Source organism: Vicia villosa, linkage group LG3 (assembly GCF_029867415.1).
Source record: "Vicia villosa cultivar HV-30 ecotype Madison, WI linkage group LG3, Vvil1.0, whole genome shotgun sequence".
NCBI classification, from domain to species: Eukaryota; Viridiplantae; Streptophyta; class Magnoliopsida; order Fabales; family Fabaceae; genus Vicia; species Vicia villosa.
Genome location: NC_081182.1, coordinates 45,921,514 through 45,934,310, shown reverse-complemented (window position 1 = coordinate 45,934,310; position 12,797 = coordinate 45,921,514). Strand labels below are relative to the sequence as shown.

Sequence of the window (12,797 nt, the reverse complement as noted above, 5' to 3'; positions counted from 1 at the left end):
TGTTCACCCTGAGCTCACTGAGGATGATGCGGAGGATGAGGGCTACCCGGGAGGGCCTGCAGACACATCTGTGTTGATTTACTATCATGACCATGTCGCTCGACGAGTTTGGACGTGTGCAGATGATACGAAGGTCTCCGTTTGAGGTTGCTCCTGACACAGTTATCTGCCGGGACATCACTACTATATTTGAGGATTGGACGCATCATTTGGTGCCTGAGGAGTATCGGCGTATTGTGGCCACCCAGAGTTGGCACTGTGTAGATGGGTATGTGACATGATTTTATCGGATGTCACATTCTTTGATGACACTCGATGCTCCTGGATATCCACCTAGGTCAGCACATGAAGAGATCTTGGAGAACCAGCAGGCCGAGGATGCGATACGATTGATCTCCTGCCGATATGCCAGTGGATACAAATGCTTGGGAAGGATGCATTGGACAGAGGTATCATTGAGCAGGGAGGTTCAGAGGCAGTTGCCATTGTGGAGAGGATGGTCAGTGACGCGGCTGGGATGGCGGCGTATAGGAGGCAGAGGAGGTCGCAAGGTGTTCGCATTAGGCATACTCTGTAGCAGTTGCCTATTTATGTTTTATTCATGACTTTTTTGTACTCGTGTTGTAATATTTTGACACTAAGCACTTACCCGTACAACTATTTTCGTATTTATAATATTGGTATTTTATTCTAATTTACGTGTTTTATTTTGTCGAGAAAGAAAAAAACAGAGTATATTTCAGAGATGCATCTCTGAAACTGGTCTATATGTTATTTCGGAGACGCATATCCGAAAACACCCAAAAATGGATGTTTTCAGAGATGCATCTCCGAAATAATTGAAAATGTGAAAATGGGTGATTTCAGAGATGCATCTCCGAAATCTAGGGGTATTTTGAGGTTTTCAACAGAGGTCTTCATCCCATGGGAGTCTATAAAAAATTGTCTTGTTAATTAGGTTTGCGTTTGGAATTGTTTTGGGCCTCATTTGTGTTTTGTAACTTGTTCATTATACTAGTTACTCGCCTATATAAGGCCTTGTACTCTTATGATAGAATGAATTGATGGCAATTTGTACCAACAATAGACTTGTTTGATTTAACAAATTATTTGCAGTAAATAACACAAACATTTATCAAAATAAGTACTTATAAATAAGTTTATATAATTTATTTCTATAACAAAAGATAAAATAAGTTTAAGTTGATTTTATAAATGTTATAAGTTGTTTCTTACGTTATCTTGTAAAAAAAATTATAAAAAAAATTCAAAAGAAATTATTTAAAAATTTATTAAATTGTTTGTTTATTTATTTATATTCAAATGAAATTGACTTTTATGTAGGCTATCAGGTCAACCGATCCTTCGAAAAAATCACATTTAGGCGTTAAAAATGAGAACATGAGAAACCAAAAGCCATGCTTAGGCCTTGACTTTTTCAATAGACCAGACTTAGATTTGTCAAATACTAACTCATTTCAACCTATTCCCATCTTTATTTTTAGTTAGTTATGCAAGGTTTATCAAGTTGTATAATAGATCCAACACAAGTTGTATAATAATAAATAACAGAGGTGAAGAGCTAGAAGTAATGGAATATATATTGCTGAGTGTGACTAGCTTCTTACAATAGAAATAGTACTAAGATGGAATAAAAACTAGCTCCTTACAAAATGATAAAGGAAAAATACTAATATTCTCAAAAGAGAATATTCCTACTGATAGTGAAAACTCTATCACTACTCAGCCATCAAATTCCATCTCAATACCATAATGTCTCACAACATTCCTCATATCTCTCTTTGTTTCCTTTTATCATATGTGCTCACCGATTTCCTAAATCCCCTCTCCCACTCTCTAACAGTCACCTAAACATTTAGTTATTTTTTTCAATTCCACTATAATTTCATGACTCCTTCTTTCTATCATCACTAATTGTTTCCCACACGCACTTATACCTTCCCTGCCACTTGTAGCAACCTGCCCTAAAAATTTAGAATTTTAGAATCGCCACCTATTCTGCCAGGGCGAATAGGAAACCCTACAAGGTTTTAGAGATCTGGATAAGTTATTATAATCAGGTCAAGAAAAGGTGTTAGGCACCCTTAGCCCTTTCCTAAGGTTTTGTCTAAGGCAAAAGTTTATGGTTAATAAAGAAGGGTGACAGACAGTTAAATAGCGTAAATGTTAACCTTATTGAAACTTTGGGGAAGGGGACTCGCCTTGTTACCAAGTGCCTACGTACTTCCTTAGGGAGGATTAGAGTCTACGTAGTTCGGGATATGTAGGTGTTTTTTAGAAGTTGTATGCCTTTGAAATTTGTATGTTTCAAGTGTATTTTTAATTACCGTACGCAGTTTGGTAATTGTCGTAGTTTTGTGTAATTCACAGTTTGTGAAGATGTTAAAAGTTTATTATATGGCATACAACCCTTTTTAATATTTTGAAATTTTATTAATCGCGTTGATCAATTAATTTGATCAACATAATTAATAAATTAATAAAAAATTACTAATTATCGTAACCAATTGAATTGATTAAAACCTTTAGTAAATAGAACATGTTTAAATAAATTATTTAAATTAAAATTGAATAACTTATTATTAATCATCGTAATCAATTGATTTGATTAAAATAATTAATAAATCGACCCAAAACCTGAATTAGCTTGACAAAATTAATTTGTCACTAATTATCGTAATCAATTGATTTGATTAAAACAATTAGCGAAGTAACCTTAATTGTGCGTATAAAATTTATATTAAATATTAATATTAATTTGCATATTTTTTAATCAGAAGCAAATATTAATAATCAGCGCGATTATTAAATATAATCGAACCAAATATTAATTATTTAAAATTAATCTTTTATTAAAAACAATTAATTAGTTAAAAAACGCAGGGGGTGTATCTTAAGTTTGATAATAATCCAGAAAAAAACAAGAACCTTAACAATTCTTCAATCAAACCCCAAGAACCCTAACCCTATTCAAGAACCCTAACAATTCTTCAATCAAACCCCAAGAACCCTAACTCTATTTAAGAACCCTAATAATTTCACGAAGAACCCTAACCTTAGATTAGAACCCTAATTCCCAAATTTCCAGAAACCAAGACCAAAACACACATGCATTCGACATAATAACCTAAGCTAAGTCCGATTTGTTACCTTTTGTCTTGTATCCTAGATCGCATAAGCTCCAATCTCTTCACTAATCCTCTTCTTTTTTGCTCGCATGTGTCTTCGCAAGGTTGAAGGCTACGGATTCGCGGCTCTCCAACTCTGATTCCTCTTTTTTTCTTTTTCCTCTTAGATTAGGTGTTAGTTTATATAGCCTTAGGGTTAGATTTATTTCAGTAAGATTAAATTCAATCTGTTATAATCTTTAGATTTGATTAGATTAGATTGATTTGTATTTGATTGTAATATATTTGATTTGTTGTAAATTGATTCATGAAATAAGAATTGATTTGATTTTAGGTTTTGATTTAGGTTTTTAGGATTTGATCCAATTTGTAAATTAGATTGATTTAGTATTTGGACTTTTATTGTATATTTGATTCATGAATATAAGATTTGATTTTAATAATAATAATGATTAATAGTAATATTAATATAATTGATATAATAGATTTATTTTTAATGATAATACTAACTAAATAATAAAATAAAGATAATAATTTATATATAGTTTGTATAAAAAGAAATTAATGTTAGAAAAAAAACGTGTTTTAAATAGGGAAAAACCGAAATATATAATTTAAACAAAAAATTAAAAATTAAAAATTAGGAACAAGTTAATGGGTCTAAATTTTCAATTGGGCTCAAAGGAAATCCTATAGATAGACCCCCACATTCAATTAGAAGGTTTTTTTATATAAGAGATTTGGTTTAACAATACAAATATTAGACCCCATAACTCCTAATTTTGATACCCTCAATAAATTAATAGACGTGAATCGTATCGGGTAATTTTGGGGTATGACACCACTTCCTTTTTTACCCCTCCTCTTATACACATGTATCGAAGGTCTATCAACACTCCTCTCCACCAGTTCAATATTGGGCCCTTGGACATTTATCATGTTACGCATAATGGGGAAATTCCATCAAGGTTACTCATGCCCCTCAGCATGCTTTGTGGAGTACCCATCAGCTGTCTTTATGGTCATCCAGTTACGTAAAATGTTTGATCAACAATAAAGTACTTGACTCTTCATCTAGGGTTCATGGTGGTTTCAGATCGAAGGGTGGTATACACCACTTATCACCATGAGAATAACTTATGACACTTTACATAACATATCATGTAGTATTCTCATAGTGGGTTAATCCAGTATAAATATTACTTCTAATATTCATACATATGTCAAGAATTGATAACTCTTTATCCATGAACCATGAGATGTGATCATTAGTGGAAAGGATTTAAAAGCACAAGCATTGGCTGACTTCGTGGCCGAAATGACCTTCGTTGAATCATCGACGAGCAACGCCCAAAAATGGGTCATATACGTTGACGGAGCATCCGGCTCGACGGGTAGTGGCGTGGGCATAATCTTAGAGAGTGGAGAAGGAACTTTAATAAGATATCTCTCACTCTATACTTCCCCACTTCAAACAATCAAGTAGAGTACGAAGCTCTACTCGTCGGATTAAGACTAGCCGAGGATATCAGGGTCGAGGAGATCGAAATATTTACAGAATCCCAACTGGTCGCCTCATAGGTATCTAAGTAGTATTAGGTCAAGAATGATAACCTCGCGGAACACCTGACCCTGGTTCGAGAAAGGATAGTCCATTTCAGGTCGGCCAAAGTGAGACACGTCCCCCGAGAGCATAATACTTAGGCTGATGTTCTGTCCAAACTAGCAAGCACTAGGAAGAAAGGTGAAAACAAATATGCTATCCAAGAAGTCCTATCCCGACTAAGTATAAAAAACTGGCCACGATCCTCGACATAAACTCAATCGGGGACGCTACCTACTATTTAACCCTAGTATACAACTATTTAGCGAACAAACAATTGTCGGACGACCCTAAAGAGGTCGTCGTCATCAGAAGAAGAGCCTGCTCTTATGTGTTGGTCGGAGACCAGCTATATCGAAGAGGGTTCTCCATCCCCTCCTCAAATGTATCGATGAAACGAAAATTCATCACGTTCTACGAGAAATACACGAGGGAATAAGTGCCCAACATCTAGGAGGAAGATCCCTCGCTCAGAAATTGGAGGTAACACACCTATAGTAGAAAAGATTGTGAAAAATAGACTTAGGTGCTTTGAACATGTAAAGAGAAGACCTTTAAACTATGTGGTAAAGAGAGTGGATCAAATAGATAAGAGTCAAACAGCGAGAGGTAAAGAAAAATCTGAAAAAACTATAAAAAAAATTATTAAGAAAGATTTTAGGATTAGCAATTTTACTTAATGGGATAAAGATTAATTGTTGCTGTAATATATCAAGTATGAATTAAAAACTTCACATTAAATATTAAAAACATATAATTGAGAAGTTATGTATATAGAACATTTCAACGTTTTGAGTGAAAACACTTTGGCTCTGTTTGGTAAAAATAGTGGTTGAGTGATAAGTTAGTTGATAACTGATAGCTTATAGCTGATGATTGATAACTATAAAAGACATTTAATATATAATTATTTTATTTTAAATTAAAATAAATTATAGAGGGGAAAAATGAATTTTAGTTAAAATAATAAGAGTAAAAATGAAACAAAAAATGATAAGCTATAAACTAAAACGCTATTTTTGAAATAGCGTCTGGAAAACAAACTATAAACTAGTAATAAAAGCTATAAGCTCATGATGAAAAGATCGTTATCTAACAAATCTTTTATTATTATATGAACTTATAAGTTATAAGCTCAACAAATAACTCGCCAAACAAAATCATAAATTCACTTGAAAGATTACTTTTTATTTAATGTGATAAATCACTCCACTTTTCTTTTTTTTTAACTAATAGAATGTTTCAATATTTTATCACTTTCCGATTATATATTTTACTTTCTATTTTATTCAAAGATTTAATATTTTATCACTTTAAAATTATATACATTTTATTTTGTATGTAAGACAATAATGAATCCATTTATACTTTCTAAAAATAATTTAATAAAAATATTATTTATTTTCTAAATTTATAGAAAATAGTCAAACTAAATTTTCATTTTGGAATAGGGGGTGGCAATATTTGGTCCCCTGAGTGTGAGGAATTGACCAAATGTCTTCTTTTTCATTTAGGTCTCTTCCCTCTATCTTGAGGCATCCATAATTTATTCAATCTTCAACCGTGGTCCAGATACACTTTTTATTGCTTGCAAAATTTATAGCATAAGATTTTCACACTAACTTCCCATGTTTCTCCCAAAGATTCAAATAACATGATTACAGTATGTCCACCGCAAAGCAGGAAATATTAGCAGCAGTTGTTAGTGAATAATAAATAATTTTACAGTAGAACTAGGCTACTTCTAAAACACACTATTGTCTTGATGTCACTTTATTTTTTTATTCTTCTCTTCTATCTAACAAAATATACTCTTCTTCTTGAACTTATTTTGGGATGAAAGGCATTGAGTCATAAGGAGTACAACAAAATAAATAAGGACAGAAAAACTAATGTACACGGAAAAAGAAATTTAGATTTTACAGAAGCCTTTTTCAGCCGAGCGGCGAAGTTCTTATTCGAAACAACTAAAAGCTGATTGATGGACATTTGTCCCCCCCGCATGAATCCTTCTTTATTTCATACCTATACTTAATTCTGTCATCTAACTTGTATCCAACAAATGCAGGAAAATCCAACAACTCCTGAATGTCACGATCCATCTCCTCTGTCAAATACTCTCTCCGGCCTTATTCCTTTTTTAGATTCATTGAGTAATGAATGTATGTGGTCTGCATAGTAAATCAGATACATTCATTATTCAATGAACCTAAAAACGGAATCTTTACTTATAAATAAGGTCGGAGTAGTACTTAATCCTCTGCAGTGTCGGTGGATGCTTCTCACTCGTAGAAAAAATGTCATCAGACGACAACCCGTAATTCAAGTATACACTCGCCATCTTCTGCATACCCGCACAGCTTATTCTAGTAGAATTCGCGATCGCCATTGCCAACTCTTTTGTCCTATATTCATACCCAATCTTGACCAAAAACACAAGCTTATGAGCAAGGTTATTGCGGAACGAAACGCACAAAAACACCGGTGCTTTGATAAAGAATTTAAAGATATCAGCGCTCGAGTCTAACCCACAATCCTTGAGAAATTGTATTCTAGGACGCAGTTTCCTCTCTCTACTAAGAGTGAAGATAGTTGGAGACAGCAACGCTATCTTAAATATTTGTTGATCATCAAGTTCTGCAAAAGACCTCAATAACTCTATATGTTCCTCAAGATGTTCCGCCCTAGAATTCAAGATCTTAGGGAGCTTATTCACCATTTTCCCAACACTATCCTCATCTCCGCCACTTAACTCGGTAAGAACCCTGAATCTTGGTTTCAGCTGACTATCCAAATCATAGTTGAGAGTTGCAGGGCGCTTCACAATCAAATCAACGCCACCAAATGGTTTTAAGAAACTAATTACTCTTTCAATTTCTTCCAGTGACTTATGAAAAATTGCCTTTGACAAACTCACTCTGTTAAGCACATGTGCAATCTTATCAACCCCAATTCCACTGTCAATAAGCAATTGAACCTTCTGAAGAAAATCAGATAACTCTTTCGGCTCATTAGCCGATAAAAGAAGTTTCACCTTGGCTTCCTCAACCAGTCCTTGCAATTCATTTCTCATAAAGTTTAACAGTGGGTCAATTTCATTTGAAGTTAGCATATTTAATTGCTTTGTAACTACGAGATTGATGGACATACGACCTAACCCAAGAGATTTTAAAGAAAGAATGCGATCCCGCAATAAATCTAGTCGTATCAAGGTCAGTTCGGAAGCATTGCTCAAGAGCAAATTGGCTTCCTCAAAGCTGATACCGATTTCTTGAAACAAAGTGACAAGTCTGACTGCAAATGAAACAAAAAATAATAGTAAGAAGATTGCTTATAAGGTGTTTGAGAAAATGCGTGTGAGAAAGTTATTTACCGTCTTGAAAGTCGAGATTGGGCGTGTGGGAAGTGCAGCGGCAGTGGGTGGAGAGTCGAGATTGGGAAAGGAAATAGTTGCTGTTTGGTGGTTGTGATTTGGTGAGTGGGGAGATGAAGGGTTGGGTTGGAAGATGACGAGAATGTGAAGGAAGAAAGGTTGTTATAGAAGAAGAGCAATGGCACGGAGGATAAGAGAATAGAGGGAGTGTTGCTAGCGCCATTTCAGCAAAGAGGAAGTTTCTCTAATCAGAATTTACGATAGCGATGACAGCGTTCCACGCGCGTATGTGTGGTTTATGTGGACTGTGGGTGCAAACTGCGAAAATAATGATATGGATAGAAAATGCCCTTATCTATTGTATAAAAGGTTAAATTAGCTATGCAATTCTTTTTTTAAATTTTTAAAAGTAAAATCAATTTAAACTATAGAAGAACCGAATCTCAAAGTCTCGAATTTCATACAAAAAATTTATGTGTTGGACCAATTTAAAAAAAAAAAGTATTTGAAAAATGTCATTATGTATTCCAAAAGTAAAGTAGCAATTGTTTTCTTAAAATCAAAATATCTATCACCAACTACTTTTATCTTTGAAAGTGTTTGGATTCTAACTAGAACCCAAATCACGATGAAGAACTACATTTCATGAGAAAAAAAGTTAAAACATTTAAGGAGGTTTTATGTTAAATAATTTTTCAACGCAATTTTAATTAAACTAATGGGCATCCAAACACATGAGTTTGAATAGATGTAAATGAAATTGATTTTCAAATAATTGAGTTTAGTAAAATTGATTTTAACATAATTAAATTTAACATTTAACATAATCAATTTATGTTTAGATACATTAGTGTAAAAGTGAGTTGAATAATTAATTTCAGTGTAAAAACCACATTTAACATAATCAATTTATGTTTAGATACATTTAAATTCAAAAACTACAAATTTTACCTTCAACTCCAATTTAATCTTGAGAATAGAATCAATATTACTATAAAAGAACCAAACATCTCAAAATCATTCAAGAATTAATTCTACAGCTTTAGCATGTTTACATTCACAAGCTATAAATTTTAGTTTCAAGTTAAATCAATTTTGAGGAAAAATTCAATTTTACTATAGAAGAACCAAACATCTCAAAATCACTCGAGAATCAATTCTACAACTTTAACTATAGAATTAATTTTGCCTCTTCCACTATTACTCATTTAAAAGTTTACGTCCCAACACATATTTTCTAACCTTTCCCTAAATAATTAAGAGGCCAAATATTTATCAGATGTATCACACTATATTGGCAGGGGTATGGAAAAACATATAAAAGTATTATCAAAAACACTTTGACAGGCATTATTTTTTACCTTACCGCTGCATATTTTCTTTTACAGTGGGACTAGAAACATAGTATTTTCAATAAAAAAAATTCCTGGAGGCTAGCATTTTCCAGAAGGGAATGATTATTTTAACAGGTAAGAAGATTAACAAAAACAGCACTGACTTAACAGAACTTTGAACAAAAATTATAAATAAAAGGTAATTCAACAAAAATAATAAAACATTTTTCATTTCTGATATGAACGGAAAAGTATGACTGTAAAAAATTGGAAGACATTTTCATAGTTTTGTAAACATCCAGTTTTTTCACAAGGTCCAAATACTGACTGCTCCTAAGACCAACCAGGACCTGCATCTGAGCCCATTTGGTTGAATGATGGGGTATCTGGCAGATTAAAGGTTCTTGTTTGCATGCTACTGTTGTTAGTACCAGAAAAACTATTCATGCCTTCAGGGAAAAGTTGACGCTGTTGGATGAAAGTTGGTTGCTTATAGTGCTGCTGCTCATTCATCTGGAAAGCCAACTTTGAAGTTGAAAGATCAGGCTGTTGGGAGGGCATTGCCAAGTGTTGTTGCTGCTGCTGCTGCTCATTCATATCGAAAGCCGTGTTTCCGATAGAGAAGTCCGGTCGTTGCTGGGACATTGCTACTTGAGGCAGCCGCTGCATGCCTTGTCCCTGTGACACAATTTTCACATGAGTAACGAAATATTATAACTCAAACTTATGTTTGACTGGATAATCAAATGATCTTAACAACCTGAGAATGCATCTGTGCCTGAGGCTCAGGCTGGGAATCAAAATCAGCAAGTCTGGCAAGAAAAGTCAAGTTATCTTGAAGCTTGGTTTGATATCTGTATTAGGTTATAAGAATAACACCGTATAAATATGCCAGGCCACAAGCTTAATTATTGTTAGCAATACACAATACGATAAACCATAGATAACAATGGAGAAGGCAACCACACCATATAGTAAATGATACTTGCAACAAGCAAATTCAAATTAAATAGCAGGCTACAACTCTAAGGTAGTGTTTAGCATATGAATAGAATGGAAGTAGATATCGTTGCTTCGATTCTATGCAGTGAAGTCAAAATGTGCCACTCTTTCTTAATGTCATGTTTTATTTTATACATGCACAACACTAAACATTTTCTGTCCTGTTCTAACTTATCTACCAAGCACTACTTTATATTCATCAACGGGAAAGACAGAGCTAATTTGGGACAACAATATGAGAATCTCAAGCACTTACTTAGGCAATCCAAACCAAATACCAGGCGGCACAAACATTTTCCAAACATGTGGAAATTAGCGCATGGCACACAATTCATAAAAAGAAAAAGAAGAAAAATATTCTTTGTCCAATTGGTATTCATGTTATTTTCATTTAAATTATTCTCAACATACCCATTATTCATGGCACCATATTAGATATCAAACATGCCTTACTTGGATTAAACTCCTCGAATAGAAGAGGATGGAAGGTTTTGCCATTTCCTGAATTTTCCTATGAGTGTATGTATTCTATCATACTATTACCCATTAAACATTTTCATTTTAACACCAGTTTGATCTACTGCTAAAAATGTGTTCTTCCTAGAAATTTCTTCTAATAAACTAATACACATTTAACTAAGTTATGACCAATATTTCACCACTGCAAGAATGAACAAGGTACAAAAGGATATAATAGTTAAAGTGGAAAGATTATTTCTACCATGTGTTACTTGAACATGTAATTCATAATGGCAACCTTCTTCATCAAAATTTAAGCATCTGGATTTATCATACAATTAAATGTTAGCTGAGAATGAAACATATTTCTTTAAAACACTTTTTCAGTAAGTCCTATTTTTAACATTAACTATGTTTCATTTATCAAATCACATAAGCTACAATCTAAGAATAACCTGTCTTCCTTGTTTTTCAAGCTATGAAGCACGGACACCAGAAACACGACACTGACACTGACACGTCAATACTGATAATAATTTTAAAAAATGAATAAATTAAACGTGACAAGTGTCAGTATTGGTTTCAGACACCGACACTTACACATACACACATTTTTTCAGAAGTGTCGGCTACGTAGTTTTCAAGAGCAAGCAAGGCCCACTTGCGGTTTTTCAACACAAACACAGATAAAAAAAGGAATTACATGTTTGTGTAAATTAGAGAGGGTTTCCAAGTTAACTACCATAGAATACTAAATTGTATGCAATAAAATTCACAGAAAACAAAGAAAATGATTCAGAGACTCGTGACAGAAAAAAGAGAATGCAGCCAAAACCACTTGACAATACCTAGAAACAAACACATCAATACAACTTAAACACAATGAAAAAGAGACGACTACTTACGGCGCGATCTCGGCGTACTTCCCTTGGCTTTTTCCTTCCATTATTGCCAGTATCAACTCCTTATTCTCCTCCAAGTACTGCCACAAGAATAAAAACCAGTCCATAGGATAAAAACTCAGGTAAAGCAACCATAATCATTTCAATCAAAAGTCCAAATCCAATCTTTTCAGCAAAGTGCCTTATGCATTATGCATTCATCTCAATACAGATAACAAAATGAACTTTACGATGCACATTGGATTGAACAAATGTAGAAAATTTAACGAAAGAGGAAAAACGAATTCATAACTTAGGGCACAAGGAAAGAAACAGAGAAGAACACAACACACATTTGATGACATTTGGTGACATTTCCAAAACGCGAAAAGGACAACAGAAAATAATAACAGCGAAAGGTTACATTTTTATGGAATTCCTAAGCGTATAGATAAATCTATAGATATAGATATAACGTAACGGAAAAAAAAAACGAAGAAGAGAAATTGGTGAAGGAAAAAAAGTAGGCACCTTTTGAATCTGTTCGGTCGATAACATGGAGAGAGAAGGATCACCGTTCATCATTTTTGTGCTTCTGTTGTTTGAAGTGTGAAACGTGAATACGCAAAACCCTAGCGTTTCTTCTTCTTCTTTCCCTGAAACTGAAAGTGAAACTTTCAAATGTGGAGTTTTCGCTGTTTATTGATTTCTGCATTGGTTTAAAGATGAGTCTCTTGTAAAAATAAATAGTGATATTTAATTATTTTATTTTATTTAAAGAAAAAAGAAAAGATATTTTTTCTGACTGAAAAATTTATGAGAAAAAGGATATGCACTGTCAACCAGTCACAATCATGTATCTAATTAAAACTCAATTTTAATTTAAAAAAACTAATATGACATGGCAAGCGTAATGACTTTGATTGGTTGTATGTGTAAAGTTAGTTTACCAGTGCATTACCTTTAAACTCAAAATTTATTTATTAATTGTTAATT

At 33.5% G+C, this 12,797-nt stretch overlaps 2 protein-coding genes across 2 annotated transcripts; both read right to left on the bottom strand.

Annotated features, from left to right (window-relative positions):
* Positions 1–6,194: 6,194 nt before the first annotated feature.
* Positions 6,195–8,450, bottom strand: LOC131655609 (transcription termination factor MTERF8, chloroplastic-like). Its single transcript, XM_058925445.1, has 2 exons — positions 8,126–8,450; positions 6,195–8,046 (listed from the first exon to the last, which is right to left on the bottom strand). The coding sequence occupies exons 1-2, from the start codon at positions 8,346–8,348 to the stop codon at positions 6,977–6,979; spliced, it is 1,293 nt and encodes a 430-aa protein (XP_058781428.1). The 5' UTR covers positions 8,349–8,450; the 3' UTR covers positions 6,195–6,976.
* Positions 8,451–9,662: 1,212 nt separating this feature from the next.
* Positions 9,663–12,496, bottom strand: LOC131655608 (GRF1-interacting factor 3-like). The gene is made up of 4 exons (XM_058925444.1): positions 12,333–12,496; positions 11,826–11,902; positions 10,220–10,313; positions 9,663–10,137 (listed from the first exon to the last, which is right to left on the bottom strand). Exons 1-4 carry the CDS (start codon positions 12,384–12,386, stop codon positions 9,793–9,795), a joined length of 570 nt encoding a protein of 189 aa, XP_058781427.1. The 5' UTR covers positions 12,387–12,496; the 3' UTR covers positions 9,663–9,792.
* Positions 12,497–12,797: the final 301 nt, after the last annotated feature.